This window comes from Fukomys damarensis, unplaced genomic scaffold, assembly GCF_012274545.1.
Source record: "Fukomys damarensis isolate Sample0158 unplaced genomic scaffold, DMR_v1.0_HiC HiC_scaffold_18, whole genome shotgun sequence".
Classification (NCBI taxonomy): domain Eukaryota; kingdom Metazoa; phylum Chordata; class Mammalia; order Rodentia; family Bathyergidae; genus Fukomys; species Fukomys damarensis.
Genome location: NW_022900930.1, coordinates 43,755,803 through 43,774,986, shown reverse-complemented (window position 1 = coordinate 43,774,986; position 19,184 = coordinate 43,755,803). Strand labels below are relative to the sequence as shown.

Sequence of the window (19,184 nt, the reverse complement as noted above, 5' to 3'; positions counted from 1 at the left end):
GTGTTTATGCTGGTATTGGGGGTTGAACTCAGGACCTTTCCCTTGAGAGGCAAGCGAGGTGCTACTAAGACAAATCCCCAGCCCATCGTCAGGGTGGGATGGGCGTATCCTTCCAATGAAGCATCCTGAGAGCATGGACATAGTTCTTCCCTTGTGACCGGCGTGCCATCAGGAGCGGACAGATGCTGTGTGTGTCTGTCTCCTGTGCTTCTATCAGAATACATTGGCGATATTAAATAACACAAAATAGTTAGGTACAAAATACGTATGTATTATGAATTTATGACCAAATTAAATATGAAATTTATATAAAAAGAGGTGTGGGTTTCTGTTTTTTGGCCCCGTCCTCCCAGCCTCAGAAACAGCTCGGAGTGTGAGGAGTCCGGGGAGTGTGTTCTTGCTGTGTGATCCACCCCTTGCCCTCCTCCGCCTTATGCCCGGGGCTTGTCCTACATGGCATTCTTTCTGCTTCTGCCTCTGGCATCCAAAGCACCAGTCCCAAGGGGACTGGAACTCACACCTCCTCCCTGTCCCTCTCCAGCCTGGCTCCCCCACAGCCTCGTGGGGTGGTTTCTCTGGGGTGCAGACTGGCTCTGCCAGAGCTGTGGGGAAGGGCGGTGGGTCCCTGAGGAGTGTGTGGGCCTGGGGTGCAGGGATCCTGTGGCACTGTTCTGTGGGCTCCCTTCTGTCCCCTCCAGCCTGTCCATCCTCAGTAGCCCCAGGTACTGAGCCCTGCAGGCTCCTGGGAGACCAATTACCCTTGCTCTCTCAGACCCACAGTTCCTGGGAAGTCCATGTGTGCCTTCAACTCTGTCCCCTTCCTGGAGGGAAGGAGTTGCCCTGGTCTCCTGGATACTCCCTTCTCAAAGGCGGTGGCTCAGCCTTGCCTTGGAAGCCAAGGGCAGAGCCCAGCTGCAGGAAGTCTAACCAGCCAGCAGAGGACAGCATGGGACTGGTTTCCCAGCCAGCCAACCTGGAGGACTTGAAAGCTCCCAGCCCAGAAAATGGGTTCACCCCAAATCTAGCCCTGTTTGACCTCCAGCACAACCTCACAGCTCCAAGTGCTGACACCACACATTCATTGCAGAGTCACCTTGCATCTGGGTGGCCCATCCTAGACCTAACCAGGCCATCCCTGGTACCTAGCTGTCCCTCTCCCTAAAGCATTTTGTCAGGGCTCTGAGACCATGCCCACTGCCTCCTGACTGTGCCCTCTTCAGCAGGAGCCCATCCTAGAGGTGTAAGAAGGGGGAAGGGTGGTGAAGTATGGATCAGGATTAGGAAATGGGGAAAAGGTCAGCTGAGGCCCAGCTTTTGCTCCATGGGCAAAGCCATTGTTTGAATCCTCCAGGCTCACCCTCTCTGGACTTGTCCTGTTCAATCTCTTCTTTTCCCCTTCCCTATATCCTAAACCAGGACCAGATGAGGTCCTGTCCTTGATCCTTCATTACAGGAGACTCCTGTTCTGCTGTCCTTTCCCCTGACATCTGCCCCCTGCTCCCCACCCACTGCATCCGTGTGAACGTCCTGCTAGGTCACCGTCACAGCCGGCACCTTCAAACTGGGCAGAGGAGAGTCCAGTGCTGCTCGAGCCCTTAGGTCACAGCCCTCCCCTCTAACCCCACAGCTTGCCCCGGTGAGCTGGAGGCCTGGAGCCAGGGCATCCTCAGAAGGAGACAGGTCCTTTCCTACAGGGGTCAGGGTTATGGTGTGACCGAACCCTGTCCCCTTACCCTGAGGGCTTAGGTTTGGGATTAGAAAAGTGTGATCTCTACAGGGTCTTTTTCTGATCTTCATTCTTTGGGGAGATAGTGTTTCTGTTGGTGGTGATCTTCTTTTGAGTTTGGTTTTCATTCCTTTGCTGTTGGGGCTCTTTTTGGCTAATTCTGCCCCACCCCATAAAAAGCAGTGCTACTCAGGGACAGGGACAGGGCCCCAGAGGAGCCAGGGATTGCTTTGCACAAGCTCCACCCTTTCTTCCTTCCCTATTGCAGCTGCTTCCTTCGGCTCCATCTCCAAATGGGAGGCAGACAGGAGGGGGAAGAGAAGTTTCTCATTGCACCAGGAGGTCCTGCCTCAGGGCCTGGAACTCGACCACCTTAGCCACCTGCCAGCAGGCCTGCTTTGCCCATGGCCCTGAGGGGGCACCGGCAGGACAAGAACCTTTACACGTGTGGTCTCTTGCAGCTGCATCCCAGGACGAAGACATCTTGAGTCCGGCTTTGAAAGCTTAATTTCTCCCCTGACTTCTGCAGTGAGGAGCTGAGTGTGCTCTATGTAGAAATGCCCACGAAACATTTGCCACCTCAGGTCCACAGATGGAAAGACACGGCCAGCTGAGGTGGGACCCTCGCTGCTCTCTGGGAGAGGCGCTGCCTCCCTGGCCTGAGCAGGGACAGACACACAGACAGGGCCTCCTGCTGGAAGGTGTTTCCCTCCGACTGGAGGGTTCTCGAGGCCAGAGAGGAAATGCCAGAGCCCTTTCCCCTCCGCCTCCCAGCCCCATGGGTGACCCCGTTCTGAGGAAGGGCAGCTCCTAAGCCGCGCTGGCTGGTGACAACAGCTCTGCCCTTGGGGTCCTGGCAGGTGGGTCCCCTCGTCCTCGCTGGGTGGAGGGCGATGCTGAAGAGCGCAGGGACAGGACAAACGGGGCGGCAGCGGCAGGGTCAGAGGAGGGTGGCAGCATCTCAGACCACGGCCGAGGAGGAGGAGGAGGACGGGGACGCGGAGTTGGCCGCCGAGGAGGACGGGGAGGAGGGGCTGTTCCAGAAGAGCCAGCGCCGCTTGGGCTGCCGCTTCAGGTGCAGGTAGTCCTCCTTCTCGCGCTCCTTGCGCGCACGCTGGTAGTGGTCCTCCTCCTTCAGGTACCACACGGGTGGCCAGCGGTGCTTCTCGAAGTACTCCTGGTTTTCTGAAGCGGAAGGCACGGGGACTGGTTAGGAGGAGGGCGAGGGGATGGGAGAGCACGGGTCCCGCGGCACCCTGAGAGCCAGGTCCAGGACACGAAGGGAGCAGGGCTTCCTTCCGGGTGTCAGAGAAGACAGCACAGCCTGTGATGCCCCCCAATAGCCCGTCCTGTGAGACATCACCCGGAGACGAGGCACTGGATCCACCCGGCCCACCAGGCACCCTTCGCTTAGCAGCACAGCACCGGGCAGTGTCGGTGGGGGCTCAGTAGCTGCCGCTGCCTGGCGCCATCACGCGGAGGACCGGACCTTTGTGGCCGCCCCAGAAACCACGCTTTGCAGGTGTTTCTATATGGAGCCAACTCAAACCCTCCCTGGAGAAGTCTGTCAGGGTCGGATCCTATTTCCAACTCCAGGTATACTTTTTGCAGAATGCATACTTGCAACCATGGTCACTCAAAAAATGTAAATTGAGTGGAGTATGGAGGCGCACGCCTGTAACCCCAGCACTTGAGTGGCTGAGGCAGGAGGATCGCTGTGAGTTCAAAGCCAGCCTGGGATGTACCGTGAGTTCAAGAACACCCTCAGCTACATAGCAAGACACTGTTTCAAAACAAAGAGTAAGGGACCCTGTGCTGGGAATGAAACAGGCTGAGACCAAGAAGCAGGGAGATGGGGAAAGGGCTCCACCAGGCTCCGGGATGAGAATGAGGTTGCTGCTGGCCAGAGCCCGGGCGCTGAGGAATGGGGAGGCAGCGCCGCAGCAGGACCCATGTGCGAGACAGGGAAGAAGGCGTGGACCAGGGCGTGATACCATCGGACCTGGGCTTTCGGAGGAACACGCTGCAAGGGCTGTAACTCGTGGAAAGGAGGAACGCACAGGGCTGGGAGAACAGGGACGGTGCGGCAGCCACCTGCAGCCGGAAGTGATCAGAGCAGACACGGAGCCCTGTGAGGACAGAGTGGCAGACCCTTCGGGGAGGCTGGCGACACCTCTCCCTGCAGCCCCTGCAGCTTGTGTTGGACTCAGGACCTGCAGAGGGTACTCAGACCTGAGCGGGCTCGGCTGTGGGAAACCAGCGTACCGGGTCGTGAGCAGCATTTTAAAGGACATATGCCTTTCCGTATGTGTGCTGGATCGCAGCACTGAGCATATTTCTCACTGCAGAGCCCTGTCCAGGAGTCTGAAAACTACCAGCTCTCATCACTGCCCTCTGAGAAATGAGCCCAGAGAGGTAGAGTGAGCTGCCCAGGGTCCCCAGCCCTACAGACAGCACTTTCTCTGGGGTACCCCCGGGCCCCTTACCCCCCAAGGCCAGGAGAGGCCCAAGAATCATTGTTCCCTGGGTGAAGTCCCAGCTGAGTCCCCCCACAGAGGCCTCTTCAGCCCAAGGTGGGAGCCGCAGGTGCTGCCGGGCTGGCCCCAGACCCAGATCCTCACCTGGGGACATGGCCTTCATGTCTCGGGGGAACTTGCGGCACACGTTGTTGTAGTTGGTGCAGATATGGTGGAGACACCAGTCAGCCAACTGGTACGCACAGTGGAACTGGGGACAGAACAGAAGCGCATCTGTCCCGAGAGCCCCAGGTGGGGCGGCACTGCGCAGACGTGGTTGTCCCCAGAGCTGCAGTGCTGGTGAGGTGTGGGCAGAGCCCTGCAGTCACACAGTGCAGCCCCAGAGCTGAGCCTGCCCAGGGCTGTGCAGGACCGTGCTTGACTCAGGCTCCTGGGCACCGCCACAAAGCCGTCACCTCGCTTCAGCACCGCCCAGGGGGTCACACTTATGACATCGGTGGTCCTAAGGGTGGCCACCTACGGCATCCGCCCTCTTTAGTCTTCCCCCACATGACTTCAGGCTCTCCAGCAGGAAGATGCAGGCATCAAGGCGCAGGGTGCCAGCCTTCCTAGCAGTGTCCCCAGCCGTGCCCTGTGCCACACACTGGCCTTCAGGGACTCACTTTCTGCACCGGGAGATGGCTCCCCTCCTGCCCACCACTGCCCAGTCCCCGACTCACAGCCAGTGGGCAGCAGACAGAGCCTGCAGTGACAACGCCCCAGAGCCTCTCTCTCCATGATACCTGAGCCAGCTCTAGGAACACGAGGACGTCCCCGTCGATGTCCACCATCATCTGGGTTGCCTCCATCAGCCCAGTCACCGTGTACTGCTCTGTGACACACACAGCCAGCAATCAGCAGAAGAACCACACGGACCTGAGCTACCCACACCCGCAGAGGGGCTCCCTGTGGGGTGGAGAGATGGGGCAGCGGGGGCAGACCCAGTAGGCCAAGAAAGGCCACAGGTGACTTGGGTGTGCTCGCAGCGTTGGGGATGGGACGAAGGCAGAGGGGAGGAAGCAGGACCTTATGAGGTGGGGACGTGGGTGAAATGTGAAGGATTTTCCGAGTACGTATGTCCCCCCCACAGCCTAGTATACATCGGGTCAGAAGTCCCCAAGAGAATCAGCCACAGACAAAGATGGGAGAGGCATGAAGCCTCGTGTTCACTGAAAACAAAACAAAACAAAAGGCCGAGAACTGCGAGTTAGAATTGGGAGTTAAACCCAGCTGTGTTCATTTAAACTTTGTGACAAAATGCACATAAACCTTGTACTTTACTTTAAAACATTTATATTAAAAAAAAATTTATATTGAGAAAGAAAACACCCTTAGTCATGAATTCTTAATTAGAAGTGTCAGTACTAGAATCTCATGAGGGGTTTTATCTTTAAAGAGACAAACCAGCTGGGGATTTAGCTCAGCGGTTCGGTGGCCTGCCTTGCAAGTGCAAGGACCCGAATTTAATCCCTGGTACCAAAAAATAAAAAAAATAAAAAATAAAGAGACAAACCTATTTTTCAACTCTGCCCACAGGAAAGACCCGGGAACAATAAACAGCCCAGTAGCAATGAGTATTTCTAGTGCACAGAAGGCCTGTGTCCCTTTCCAGTCACAAGAAGCCAGAAGTTCTCAGAGAAATGGCCGATTCCAAGGTGTGCTCGGTGTTTGGAATTCGAGGGCCACACATGGCCCTGAACACCTAGTAATGCAGCCCCATGAGATCATAGATGTTAACACTGCCCTGTGATATGTTCACAACTGGAGGGCATGCTGCCCTGGCATGGGTTGTGTGGGCACCAAGAGAAGGCCAGGTAGCGAAGGGCATGGCATGGTACTACCCCTGCCTCCTGCAGCTGCCACAGTGGCATTGAAACCTGGCGTGTCTGATGTTAGTCATGCTCATGCTACTTGGTGAGTAAAATGGAGAGATTATATTCTTTTCTAAAGGTTATAATAAAATACAGAAAATAAGAGAAGTTTGTCACTTACATACGTTAACCACATCTTATCTTTTGTATGTGGTACAAGATAATTTCTCAGTGTGGCCCAGATAATCCAAAAGGTTGGACACCCCCATTTTAAAGCATGAAGTGTACAAGAGAAACCTAGACCATCTCATCCTGTCAGGCAGGAAGGGAGCCTGAAGACTCTGGAGCCAACACAGAGACTCCTATTGCCTCAAGGTACAATGTTTGAACCTCCAAAAGGATAACTGTACCTAATTGAAACCCATCAAGTGTGCTCAAAGCATAGAGTTCAAGTTAATGAAGAAGGGGTGGCTCTGAATTGGAATATTACCATTTTGTAACAGCTTAATAAGTTGATGGATCCACACAATGACACTCAATGTCTATCAATACAACAAAAAGAGAGGAAAACAGACAATCTATGCCCCTTGATGAAGAAAGAAATAACCTATGAAGCAGTCTTATAAAAAATTAATAAGGCACGGTGACACATGCCTACAATCCCAGCACTCTGTAGGCTGAGGCAGGGGGATTACTCCAAGTTGAAGGCCAGCCTAGGCTACACAGTGAGTCCAATGCCAGTCTGGACTAAATAGCAAGATGCTGTCTCAAAAGACACTGTGCTTCTGATCCAGCCTCTAGATCCAATTGCCAGCTTACTATATTCAACTACACTATAAAAATGCAATCGGCAAAAATCTAGATCATAGAAAACTACAGGAAGAGTGTTTGGTTTTTGTTTCAACAAATAAATTTCAGGGAGAAAACTTTTTTTATTGGACAAGGTATCCATAGATTACAAGAAACCTGAAAGGTATATATAAAGCAAAACCATTCTGTGAGTGTTTAAGGTTGCACAGTTGGATGATAAAGCAATAAGGGAGGGTAAGAAAGTGAGCTGATAGGTAGTGCAATAACAACAGAGGACGGAGCAGTGTGGGTCCTTCCGGGAGGAAGAGAGGGCTCTGATATACGGAAGGGTGGGGGAGACTTCCGGTGTGGCCAGTTAACTTCTGGCTCCTGACATGCCTTGTGATTGAAAAAAACATTTTGCTTCATAATAATTCACTAAGCTGAGCATGTTTCATGGAGTTTTCTGGATTTGTATTTATACTTAACAACAAACAAGTTTTAGGTCTGAATGAATAACTTCCTGGGAAGTAATATCTCACAAAATTTAAAAGTTCGTGAGTTACAGGAAGTACCCAGCATTCCCCAAGGATCCTTTACAAAGTCCATTCCTGCATTTCTGTATACACTTGCTAGTGTGAGTGTACCATTTCCAGAGAAAATATACACAGTATCATTTCCTTTTTCTTTTTAAACTGAATGAATGAATGAAAGAATTTTTCGGAATACTGGGGACGGAGCTCAAGGGGCTCTCACATGCTAGGCAAGCGCCCTACCACAGAGCCACTCTCTAGACTCCAGTATTACTGAGAGGCTACCATGTGAAAACCACCTATGTGGGCTTAACCAAGGGTATTTCTTTGACTAGGTTCTAACTGCCTGCCTGATGAAATAAACATTTAGAGAAATATCTTCATATATTTTATTTTTCTTTGGGATCATTTTCCGATATTCTCTTTAAAAGTAAAATCACTCCATCTCTGGGGTGACTACACCATTTTTCTTAGGCAAAACTGTTAAGAGCTGTAATCTTGAGATTCCTCTCTTACTCCCTGCCCTAAAGTCCTTTTTGTCCCTAGCTGGCGACCCTGGGCTCCCACTGCAGTTCATCTCTTAGTTTTTTGGTTCTGATCAATGATTTCTGCCTTCTTACTGTGACCATGCTCTGCCTTACAATTCCTTTATCATCATGAGATTGCTGTTTTCCCTCATGTCTTTACCCCAGTCTTGGTCTTCTGCCCAGGGCCCTAGCAATTCTGACACTCGGTCCTTACCTGAACCCCAACTCCATATTTTCTCTCTGCCTCCCCCCACTCCAGCTTGGCCAGAAATATTAACCTTGACCTCAACACCAGCACTGGTAGCAATACCAACAACAACACAATTGCCAGTTCCAACATCAACATGACCGTCTGGCTGCCTGGGTCTCCAGCCTGAGTCTTTTCACCTGAAGGACACCATTTCTTTTCCTCAGACCCTTGGACCAGCCTGGGTCGCCCTGCTGCCCAGTTTTTTCCCCACCCCGAGGGCATCCCAGTGCCTGAAGCTCTCACAGTCCTTTCTGGAAGAAGGGAAGGTCAAGTCAAAGGTAGAGAAAACAGAAAAGGAAAGGGAAGGGTGAAGCAGGCAAGGAGAAGAATCACAGGTTAGAAACACAGAATGGTGTTCTCGTCTCTGTGGACATCGCGAGCCTGCCTGGGTGGATGTACCGTCACCTGCCAGGGATCACTTTGCTGGGCGAGATGACCTGTGGAGAGCCTCTCAGTGCACCCCTCAAACACAGTCCTCATCTATATCCTCACCCACAAAATCACACACACACCAGCCAATTTCACTCTAGAAGTGCTTTCTCCCTTGGGGCACAGCCTGCTCCCAGGAGAGAGGGGGACCACTGACACATAATCACTCCCCCAGGAAGTCCCTGGGCTCCCCAGCTGGTTACCTGTGAGGGCAACCAAGTGCGGCAGGCAGAGGCGGTTGGCCAAGATGATAAGCTTCATGTCGTCCAGGTCGGGGCTGGAGGTGAACATGCCCGTGTAGAGGTACTCCAGCACCGCCCTCATGCAGCTCTTGCTCGTGTAGGGGAACACCACCTGGGCGGGGAGAAGCAGGGCAGAAGGCACGAGGCCCAGCTTAGGGAAGGAGGACCGCAGTCCTAGGAGCTGTGCTGGGCTTGTACCTGCTCAGGAGACCCCCAAAGGCCTAAGCTCCAAAGTGATGACTGGTGCCGAGCCTTAGTTGGTGGACAGCACGCACAAACAAGGCATAAGGATCTTATAAAGAGACATAGATTCTCCAAGGTATCCTAAAGCCGTTCTGGCTTTCAGGTGTTTAAGGAGCCATTTCCATCGCCTGCTCCCCGACCCCGCACTCTGCCCCGACGCCTGCAGGGAGCAGTCAGAGTGGGACACAGAATGAGCAAAGGGAATGCCAGCTGGCTTCTCTCCGGCTGCTCAAAGCTGCTGCTCTGGGCCTCCGGGATCTCTGTGCAGCACTGCTGCAACCAAAACTGCTTTCTCATCAGATGTGAGTCTCTCTGGGCGTGCTGGGAGTTGGCCAGAGCTTTACAGTGCACTGCTTTTTTTTGGGGGGGGGTTGAACTCAGGTCCTTGTGCTTTCAAGGCAGGTGACAGAACCACTGAGCTAAATCCCCGGCCCCTGGCCAGAGCTGTAAAGCTGGTATCGCTGGTACTGAGAAGAGTCCAGGGAAGGCAGGTCCCCAAGGTTGCAGAGAATCCTGGTCCTGCCCTTGGTAAATCCAAATCCTGTTCTCACCATCAGAAACCACCCCACACTTCAAGCCTTCCACTTAGATTTCCCTGAGTACTTGCTTCCCAGAAATCTCAGGAAGGTCATGTTCTGGATATCGGGAAATGATACTGCATTGCTCTTGGCTCGGCTTTTCATTCAAGTATTTGGTGATACTTCACTAACAGACAGGTGCTTGGCAGAAGCCAAAGACCTAGTCCCTGGACTCGAAAGCAATCACAGACCAGTGGGGAAAACTTCAAGGGGACATCAGAACTTCCCTCATCTGAGCAAAGTAGAACCTTAACTACAAGGAATGGTGGTGGGCAATTAATGTTCTAGGACTCAGAGATGGTGGAGAATTCCAAGGGCTGTGGCTTGGGATACTCTGCTTGGCTGGGAGGATGGAAAAGAAAGAACTTATCTAAGCACACAGTGATAAACCCATCAAGCTCTGAGCTTCTGGTCTAGGGGTCTGAGGAAGTGGTAGCATAGGAAACAGAAAGAGGTGAGCTGGCCAGGCAAGGTGACTGTACTCAGCATGCTCTTTTATATTCAAAGCTTTGATATTTTGACTTTAGAGCGTGGTGGCCCTAGGGGCTTCTCCTCCCAGTCAATTCCTGGAGGTGGCAAAGAAGCTGCTTACAAGTGGACCTTTCATACCCAAAGCCAACCACACCCCCAGCCTCTTCTCACAATCCCTTCATTCCTCTGCTCCAAACACCCCAGAGCCAAAGAAATGGTCCAGGCAGGCCAACCCTAAGCCTGCCTACTGTGCCTTCTGTTCTTTCCCACAGATACCCTCTGCCTCCTGATTGGCCCTGGTGCTGCTGGTGAGGCCCCCCTGGTGTGCACGCTCCCTTCCTTGGGACCACCAGGCAAGGACTGTACTCAGCATGCTCTTTTATATTCAAAGCTTGATATTTTGACTTTAGAGCGTGGTGGCCCTAGGGGCTTCTCCTCCCAGTCAATTCCTGGAGGTGGCAAAGAAGCTGCTTACAAGTGGACCTTTCATACCCAAAGCCAACCACACCCCCAGCCTCTTCTCACAATCCCTTCATTCCTCTGCTCCAAACACCCCAGAGCCAAAGAAATGGTCCAGGCAGGCCAACCCTAAGCCTGCCTACTGTGCCTTCTGTTCTTTCCCACAGATACCCTCTGCCTCCTGATTGGCCCTGGTGCTGCTGGTGAGGCCCCCCTGGTGTGCACGCTCCCTTCCTTGGGACCTGTGAGTAACAGAACAGCTTTTCAGTGGCGGGCATCTCCACATGCTGGCCTCACCATAGCTCAACAGTAATTAAACCTAATTTTGAAGACAGAGATGGATTCAGCTTGGGATTTTCTTTTTTCCAGTTGTCTCACATGGTTCAGGGAGGCAACAAGGTACTATGTAAAGAGCCAAGGAATCAGCCATCCTGAGTTCCAGTCCTAATCTCTCCTTTCTGCTCACAGATCACCAGTTGTCAGGGCCTTCCCTCCTTACGTACAAAGTGGGAATACCACACTACATGTGAGAGTCATGGGTGAAAGTCCTTCCTACACTATCAAGTTTCAATGTAACTGTAATTCCCTCTCCTGGAATATGGTAGACTCCTGGGCCCATCACAGTCTCTCTCCCCAACCCCTTCCCATGCTCAGCCTCACCTCCCTGGTGGAACTCTCCACAAATGGCCCCCCAAACATGGCGGCCATCCAGTCACAGCTGGAAATCAACACGGGCTTGTGAGCGCTGATGGTGCCGTCATCCAGGATGAAGGTCACATCTGTCCGGGAGGAGAAAGGGCATCACATGAGCGACAGTGAGTACGGGGAGGATCAACCCCAAGGGCAGACGGGGAACCCTGACTACCCAGCTTCCTTCTGAGGCCACAAGCTGCACACCAGAACAACCAAGCTCTCCACTCCAGGAGCAGTGGCCCTGGCTCCAGAATGTCAGGAGCTGAAACTCATTTGCAATGCTAATGGGACCTGGGAAAGCTACCTGGAGACAAGCGTGCCCCATACCTGAGAAGGTGCCTTTGGCCAAGCACTCCTTAACCCGGTTGGTGCGGCGGACATGAAAGGCCTTGGTGATCTCCTGGTTCATGAAGGCCTCGTTGTTGAGAATGTTGGCCACCATCATGCGCAGATCAAAGACCTCCAGCAGCTCGGCGATGTGGGCGATGTGCATGAGGTCACGCTCATTCTCGCCCAGCTCCCCTGTGTACAGGTACTTGAGAACAGCCCGGAAGGGCCCCGGCTGGATGGAGTTGTCCATTTTCACCACTACCATCAGCCGGGATTTGTAGGTCAGAGGATCCTCTGCCATCTCTTCCTGAATGCTGACAAAAGCTCGGCTCCAGGAAGACAGCACACGACTCCTGCCTGGCAGGTACCCTGTTCCGTTGCCCCGCAGGATCCCATCACTGGTTGAGGCTCGGAGACCAGCAGGACCGGAGCCTCCTGCCTCATCCACACTCTCACACACATCAAAGCTGGCTGCCCGTAGCAGGAAGTCCCGCCCATGGTGGTGGTGATGATGGTGGTGGTGTTGATCGGGGTGGCCCCGGTGGTCCTCTGGGCAAGGGCCTCCTGGCCCCGAGGGGCCTCCCAGCTCCCCCTCACTCAGGTCCATGAGGAACAGGTCGTAGAACTTGGAGGAGGAGGTGGAGAGGTAGATCTTGTGGGCAAAGATACGCACCCGCTCCTGCAGCACCAGGATGACGTCCGCACAGAGCGGGTCCTCCAGGAGGTGGGCAGGGCACTCCTCACTGCTGGAGGGGGGATCGGGCACCACGATGATGGGGGGAGGTGGCTTGGGGGGCAAGAAGGGCGCCTGCAGCAGAGGCCGCTGCACATTGCGCAGGTGGGACTTCCAGAACTGCAGGTGGCGCCGGGAGATGAGTGCAGCCCGGATGGCATTGTCAAAGACGTCCTTGATGCCAAACTGGGCCACCACGCTGGTCTCATAGTAGGGGATGCCCAGCTCCTTGGCCACCTCCCGACCCTTCTCTGGGGGAAGGATCTCATTGGGCTTGATGGGCCTGGTGAGTTCAAGGAGGGAAACCAAACTTGTGTTGGTGGTACAGGGAGCCGGCCCATCCTTCCCCAGGCTGGAGGGACTCTGCTCCTGATCTGTCACTGGCCCCTCTCCTACCCTGCTCTTTCTCCTCTGCCTGGCCAAGTTCCTATAAGGTCGCTCAGGTCCTCCTCCAAACCCTTCATCTTCCAGCATGCCTTCCCCAGTTCCCTATCTATGCCAGGCCCTAGTGACCCCCCCCAACACACACCCCCGTTCTAAACAGTGATAGCGCCACCTCCCTCTCTGGCAATGAACATATTAACCTCAGACTCAGCCGTCCCTCAGTATTCCAGGGAGACGGGCTCCAAGGCTCCAAGGCCCCACCTGGATACCAAGACCTGTGGAACCTCAAGTCCCAGATTTTAAACGTCACAGTATAAATATAACCTGTACATATCCTCCTCTATACTTGAAATCATCTCTGAATTATTTATGACACTGAATACAATGTAAATGCTATGTAGTTATTACGATACCTTGTTTAGGAAATAATAACAAAGAAAAAAATCTGTATATGTTCAATACAGATGCAGTTTTAAAAAAATAGTTTCTATTCATGGTTGGTTGAATCCAGAGGCCGAACCTCTGGAAGGTCAGCTGCATCAGCTCCAACAAAATTGGAAGATCTTTTCATGCAAATCCCACCGGCCCTCTGTCTTTCTGCATAGGGCCTAGGCACAGTACTACTCGCCCAGTAGGATGAACGGAGGGGTGAACAAGCATGCTTGTTAGCGCTACGAGCTCACTCTACATGGAAGGAAAGATGGAAGCCTCAGTGGGTCTCTGTCAGGGCTGAGCAGGGAGCTATGGTGATGTGCCCACCCGGCTCCCCAGCCCACAGCCTCCCTACCTAGCCAAGGGCCGCCTTGCCCTGTTGACAGCCTCCAGGTCAGCATAGCGCAGGTCCAGCTGGCAGCCCACCAGGATGACAGGTGCTCGAGGGCAGAAGTGCTTGATTTCTGGGTACCACATGGTCTTGACATGGTGGAGGGAATTGGGGTTGGCAATGGAGAAGCACAGAACCACCACATCCGATCTGGGGGTGGGAGAGAGAAAAGCCACGGGCAGAGAAAGCTGGCGGGAAGTGACCTGACCTGAAATGAGGGGACATGCGTGCCCACTCCCACCCCTGTGCTGAGGACCAAACCTGGCTTATGAGCCTGTTCCCCTGATCTCCCACACAACGCATAATAATAGTACCTCTAATTTATGTAGCATTTTACAGCTTGAAGACTCTCGTAGGGCCTCACAGTTATCTTGCTAGTTCAAAATTACCATTTCTAACACCTCATGGAAGGAAAAATCAGCTCAAGGCTAATGTGTGGCAGAGCTGGGACTCAAACAGGCCTCTGGGCCCTGAGCTCAGACTCCTCCATCCTGCCCTGCCCCGAAGGCATCTGCCATGTTGTTTTCCTCCACTCTCCTCTCGGTTTCGGGTGCACATAGTTGCTTGGTCCCTCGGGGAAACAGGAAAACCCCATTCACACGGCTCACCACAGGAAGCACAGCCTCCCCTACCTCCCATAAGCAAAACGGCGATCTTTGTGGTGGTCTCCAAAGGTGTCCCAGAGGCGCAGGGAGACGCTGACGTCATCTACCACATCTCGGGAGCGTTCCAGCACCTGGGGGGAGGGGTGGAGACAAAGGTGGCAGCTCCTGGGTCAGGTGCCATCTTGCCCCTGAGGCTCCATGGCAACATGGGGGGGGTATGAAGTGACAAAGTGGCATCTCCTACTGTGTGCCTTGGGCAACACACTCATCCAAGCGAAATCTCTGGTGAATCAGGAAGAGGGTGGCCTCATAGCCGAGCAGAAGTGGGAGAGGCCCGAAGAAGGCAGACTGCTCGGGGATCGCTGGGATCTGACCCTTGATCCCAGCTTTCCTTGCAATCACGTACTTTCTGGCAATGGATCTTCTCCCCTCTCCACTCTCACCCTCTCAAGCTGTAGCCCAGAGGACTCCCCTTTACTTAGGGCTTCGGTTGCACAATACGCAGTACCCAGCCAAGTCTGGAGTCTGCCAGGCGCCAGCCCAACTATTCAAAACACAAATGGTTGAAGACAATGCCTCAGGCGTGGGCTCCCCTCAACCTGTCTCCAGAGCTCCTTATGCTTCAGTGCCCCCACCCCTCAACTTGGGGGCCCTGTGAGGCCTGGAGACGTCAAGCCACAGCTTAGGAAGAAGCCACAGAAGCATGGTGTGGTCCCCCGCTGAGTGGTCTTGCAGCCTTACCTCTTGGCACACACGATACTGGTCGATGGCCCACACTGTGGGCACATGGGTGGCGAGCAGCTGGTACTGCGTGAGGGTGGCATTGCAGGCCCGGGCACAGATGAGCCTGGTCTTGCCCACGGCGTTGTCCCCCACCACCACACACTTGATGGTCTCTACGTTTGGCCTTTCATAATCCATGTCAGAATCCATTAATTGAGACCTGCAGGGCAGGAGGGGAGCAATCAGGACGGCTTGGCATGCCAGCCAAGACCACGGTCCAGGCAGGTAGCTCTCGTCAGCTGGGGCCCCCCTGTGGAGGAGAGGTGGCAACTTTCGGGGCAGTGGCTCCACAGGGGCCTGAGGAAACAGAGCCTATTCAGGCTGAGAGGGGCAACACCACCAGATGGATCACTGGTCTCCCTCTGATCCCCACCATCCTCCTGCTGGGCTTCCAGATGGAAGAGGCCTGTGAGAGATCCCAAGGCGGACCCTGCCCAGCACCTGTCCTGTCCCAGATGCCCCAGAGAGAGGAGCATGTGCCTGGGCACTCACTCAGCCTCTGCTCTCCTCCTCCCTCCCAAGTCTGTGACAGCATCAGAACAAACAGCTGAGAAAAGCAGAGTTGAGGCCAAGTCCCCACCCCTTCCCAGCATGCCCCAGGACAGGGCCACTTTAAAATTTAATGGACTTATCAGCATTGGGTGGCAGCTCCCCTGGCCTCTCCCTTTGCCCCGGCCCTCTCCAGTGGTGCATTTCCATGCCCCAGCCTGCTCACATCCTTCCTCCAAGCTCAGACCTCTTTATAGAGATGGGAGAGGTTTTCGGCCAGCCTCTGCGGGTGACAGAGGCCTCTGGATGCACCTGCCCAGCTTGCAGGCCTTTCCTCCCCTACGCTGGGTCTGCCACAATGCCCATGTGTCTTGTTCAGCTAAGGACCAGCTTGACATGCTTGGCCGACTGATCAGGCCCTTTCATCCCCTACCTGGGCTGCCCCTCCTCAGTATCCTGCACCCAGTCCCAAAGAAAGTGAGAGCTGTCCTCCTCTGCACTTTCCACACTTAGGAAGACCCTGCAGTGGACATGCCCAGGAGAGGCTCACTCTGTTGTCTCCACAGAGTACACGCTTGCTAGGAGAAGCAGAAGGTCACAGCTTCTGCCTGAATTTTGGGCAAATGCTTGCCTCAGTTTCCTTCACTGTTGGGCACAGAGGAGGTAGCTTGTTCACCCCTAGTGAGGGATGGCTTGAATGAACAAACAGAAGGCCTTACTGCAGTCAAAATGCCATGTCAGTGTTTAAAAAGCTGTTACTAGGAGGCTCAAAGGGGCCTAGGCTGGCAGCCTCTCAGCAGGAATCCACCCTCCTGGAGGGGCTGAGAGGCAGGGAAGGGAACTAGTTTCTGCAAGGTCATCAGTCGGCCCCTGCTCAAACTTCCTGCGTGCAGGAGCAGCTGTCTGGGGGCTAGAACGACCTGGAAGTTCAGGGGAGTGAAGGCTGCACAGGCACCTCACTGTTGAGCCATCCAGCCCAGGCCAGGCCACCAGCAGCAGCAGAGAAGCTCCATTCCTGTGGGCTGTAACTGGATGCCAACATGCAGGAATGCAGAACCAAAATACCCAAGTAACGATGGCAACTGGGATTTGCCCGAGTGGATGCAGCTCAGCAACCTAAGCAAAAAGTGTAGAAAGGACTTTTCAGTGAGATGGCTTCCTTCACCTCTTCTTCCTTGGAATTTCATAACATCTGGACCTTTAAACAATAAGGAGTCGCCATGCAGCCCCCCCGCATCTGCATCATCCTCTTCCCATCAGGCCACTGCTCTTCTCATCACTAGCTTCCTCCTCCCTCTTCTCTCTCCTGAGTTCAGGACCAGGAAGCCCACGCTGATGGTCCTGATCTCAAGTCAGTCAGCTCAGGGATGTCTGAGAGCCTCAGGGAGGAGGCCTGTGGGTGTGGCCTCTGCTTCTTGAATGAATAACAAAACATCCAATCCCAATTGGAAAGCGCCTGCCACTGTAAGATAGAAATTCAAACCCACCGGCCCACAGAACTTTCTGGGGTCTAGGTTCTGGAGGCCTGGAACTCTTGAGGCAGAGGTGGGGAAGAGGAGAAAGGAGGGAGTCCAGGCTCAGATGTTCAACCCAGGAGCATCTTGGTAGTGGGGATGATACCAAGACACCAACAGGGCAGGGCTGGTCTGGGCTCCACTACCTTATGATTAAAATACACCTGCACACCTTATGTTATGTTACCTCTAGGGTTAGGGAGAGGACAGCCGACCAACAAGTAGAAAAGTGACTTATACCGGGCCATGAGTTCAGACACCAGATTTGCTGGGTGGCTGCCAAGCTGAACACCCCTCCCCATGTGTTCCACAGTTGCCCCTCTGACTTCTTTCTCCAGTGTGTCCTCCCAAACATCTTCTATGTTTATCATCTTCACCATTCCACCCCTGTCCCTGCCTGACTGGCGAACTTCACCATCCCAACAAGGAAAAGGCAAATCATGGCACTCTGGTGGGCATCAGTCTTCCCCTCTGGAAAATGGGTATGAGGGAACTGGTAGAAAGTCTCATGATCTCCATTAACTTGTGCCAAGAAAGCCTGGGTAAAAGGAGGAATTGGTCTTCTTATGTAATGTAGTATTATATAATGCTAGATTGCATATCCATATGTGTAATTATATCTCTCTTTAAGATACAGACTGGCCCAATTAAGCCAGCAGAACTCTTTGTCTAATCAGGCCTGTCTTAAATGAGAATCTTGTCCTGGAGCTACTGTGCCAACAGTAATATAATTTCTACTCTGGATATTGCTACTTTTCTAGACCACTGCTGACACATGATGGTACAACCTACTCAGTGAGCTTCTCAACTTCCCTTTCCCTCTGGCACCCTCACCTTCAATGACTCTAGACTTTTTCTCCCCATTGCTTCATCCCTATTCCTGCAAAGCCTCCCAAGTAGTCTCCAGAAACTAATATTTCCTTCTCCTGGGTATCATAACTCCCAATTCCCTCCTCTCCCGGATAATCCCAAAGTCACTGGCATAAATCCCCCCAGCACCCCTGGCCCTTGCAGCATGATCACTGTGGCCCTTTCCCAAAACAGCTTCCTGCCCAACCACTCTCCCAGTTCCTCGTCTGGTCCAGGCCAGACCTGAAGGTGTACTCAGATTATCTACAAGCCACAAGGGCTCCCATTCCTACCCCCACACCCCTACACACACTCTTCACAGAGCTCGGAAAAGGCCCCCTTTACCCTCCCACAACTGATAGGAGGCTTGTTCATCTGTGGCTGCCCTAGTCTGGTTGTCAAGGAAACAACAGAATCTCCCTGGGAGCCTGGCTTGTCTCCTGGCAACCAAATCCCACATCCTGCATCTTACAAAACGTGAAAGGGAGGAAAATCCTGAAAATGAAGGTAAAAATCAATAAGATGGATAGGAAGGATGAACAGAGGAGATGTGCCAGGGTGAATTTGGAAATAAAGGCGCTCCCACTGGGGTCGCTGACATTTGCAGTACTGAAGAAGGTGGAGAGATGGGTCTTTGGTTAGATCCAATGGGCAGCAAGGCCCAGAGGAATCTTGAATGGTCATGTTAGTAAAACTGCAAGACTAAACATAGGATGAGTCTTCTCAAGCCTAAGATGTGGAAATTTTTACAAACAATGCTAGCAGTTTCCACCAGTAGTTTACCACAACTCAGTGGCACAGACTGCAGTGGAGTGGAGCTCCAAGAGACATCTTCACAACCGCAAGCAAAATGCCCAAATTCCACCCGCTTGTTTTAAAAAACAGAAACACTTCCACCTCAACCCCCCCGCAACACACACACACACACACACACACGCACACACACACACACACACACACGCTGTTCTGCACACACAATGTAAAAAGAAGAAAGGAAAGGGGGAGGGGCACAACACGCCAAGGCAATCGAGTCAACGCCCTTTCCCTGGAAACAGCACGGGGAAGGTTAGCCCCTCACCCTCTCAAAAGCCAGCAGCGAAGCCAGAGCCCTGGGGGAAGACAAGGGATGCAAGCAGGCCGGGAGATGACACGCAGGAGGCAGCGGGAGGGCGAGGCTGCTTGCAACCAGGCCAAAACAGAAATCAATCATTTACTTACACCACTACATGTGACGGGGTAATTGCTAGTGTAAGGAACACATCTCTTCCTGCTAAGCACGCTCATTTTAGTGAGATGTCTGGGGGTCACTCCGCGTGGGCAAGCTAGGAAGACGCCAGCTTCTCTCGCCGCGCCGCTGTGGGCTCCAGGTCCGGGCCCGGCTCGCGATGGCTCAGAAACTCTGGCAGA

At 53.4% G+C, this 19,184-nt stretch overlaps 1 protein-coding gene across 2 annotated transcripts; it reads right to left on the bottom strand.

Annotated features, from left to right (window-relative positions):
- Positions 1 to 250: 250 nt before the first annotated feature.
- On the bottom strand, positions 251 to 19,178 carry Rhobtb2 (Rho related BTB domain containing 2). 2 transcript variants are annotated; one of them, XM_010623966.1, is made up of 10 exons: positions 18,996 to 19,178; positions 14,884 to 15,085; positions 14,170 to 14,273; positions 13,502 to 13,687; positions 11,595 to 12,613; positions 11,235 to 11,353; positions 8,785 to 8,935; positions 4,986 to 5,074; positions 4,348 to 4,453; positions 251 to 2,911 (listed from the first exon to the last, which is right to left on the bottom strand). In XM_010623966.1, exons 2-10 carry the CDS (start codon positions 15,073 to 15,075, stop codon positions 2,688 to 2,690), a joined length of 2,190 nt encoding a protein of 729 aa, XP_010622268.1. In that variant the 5' UTR covers positions 15,076 to 15,085; positions 18,996 to 19,178; the 3' UTR covers positions 251 to 2,687. The 2 variants fall into 2 exon arrangements, with proteins under 2 accessions (XP_010622268.1, XP_010622277.1); XM_010623975.2 differs by lacking the exon at positions 18,996 to 19,178 and adding an exon at positions 16,370 to 16,527.
- Between the last annotated feature and the right edge of the window lie 6 nt (positions 19,179 to 19,184).

Coding starts and splice junctions, on each gene's coding strand:
- Rhobtb2 (XM_010623966.1), bottom strand. CDS start 15,075: ATGGATTCTGACATGGATTATGAAAGGCCAAACGTAGAGACCATCAAG. Junction 13,688..14,169: donor CGCCGTTTTGCTTATGGGAG/GTAGGGGAGGCT, acceptor TCCCACCCCCAG/ATCGGATGTGGTGGTTCTGT. Junction 5,075..8,784: donor GCACTTGGTTGCCCTCACAG/GTAACCAGCTGG, acceptor TGTGTGTCACAG/AGCAGTACACGGTGACTGGG.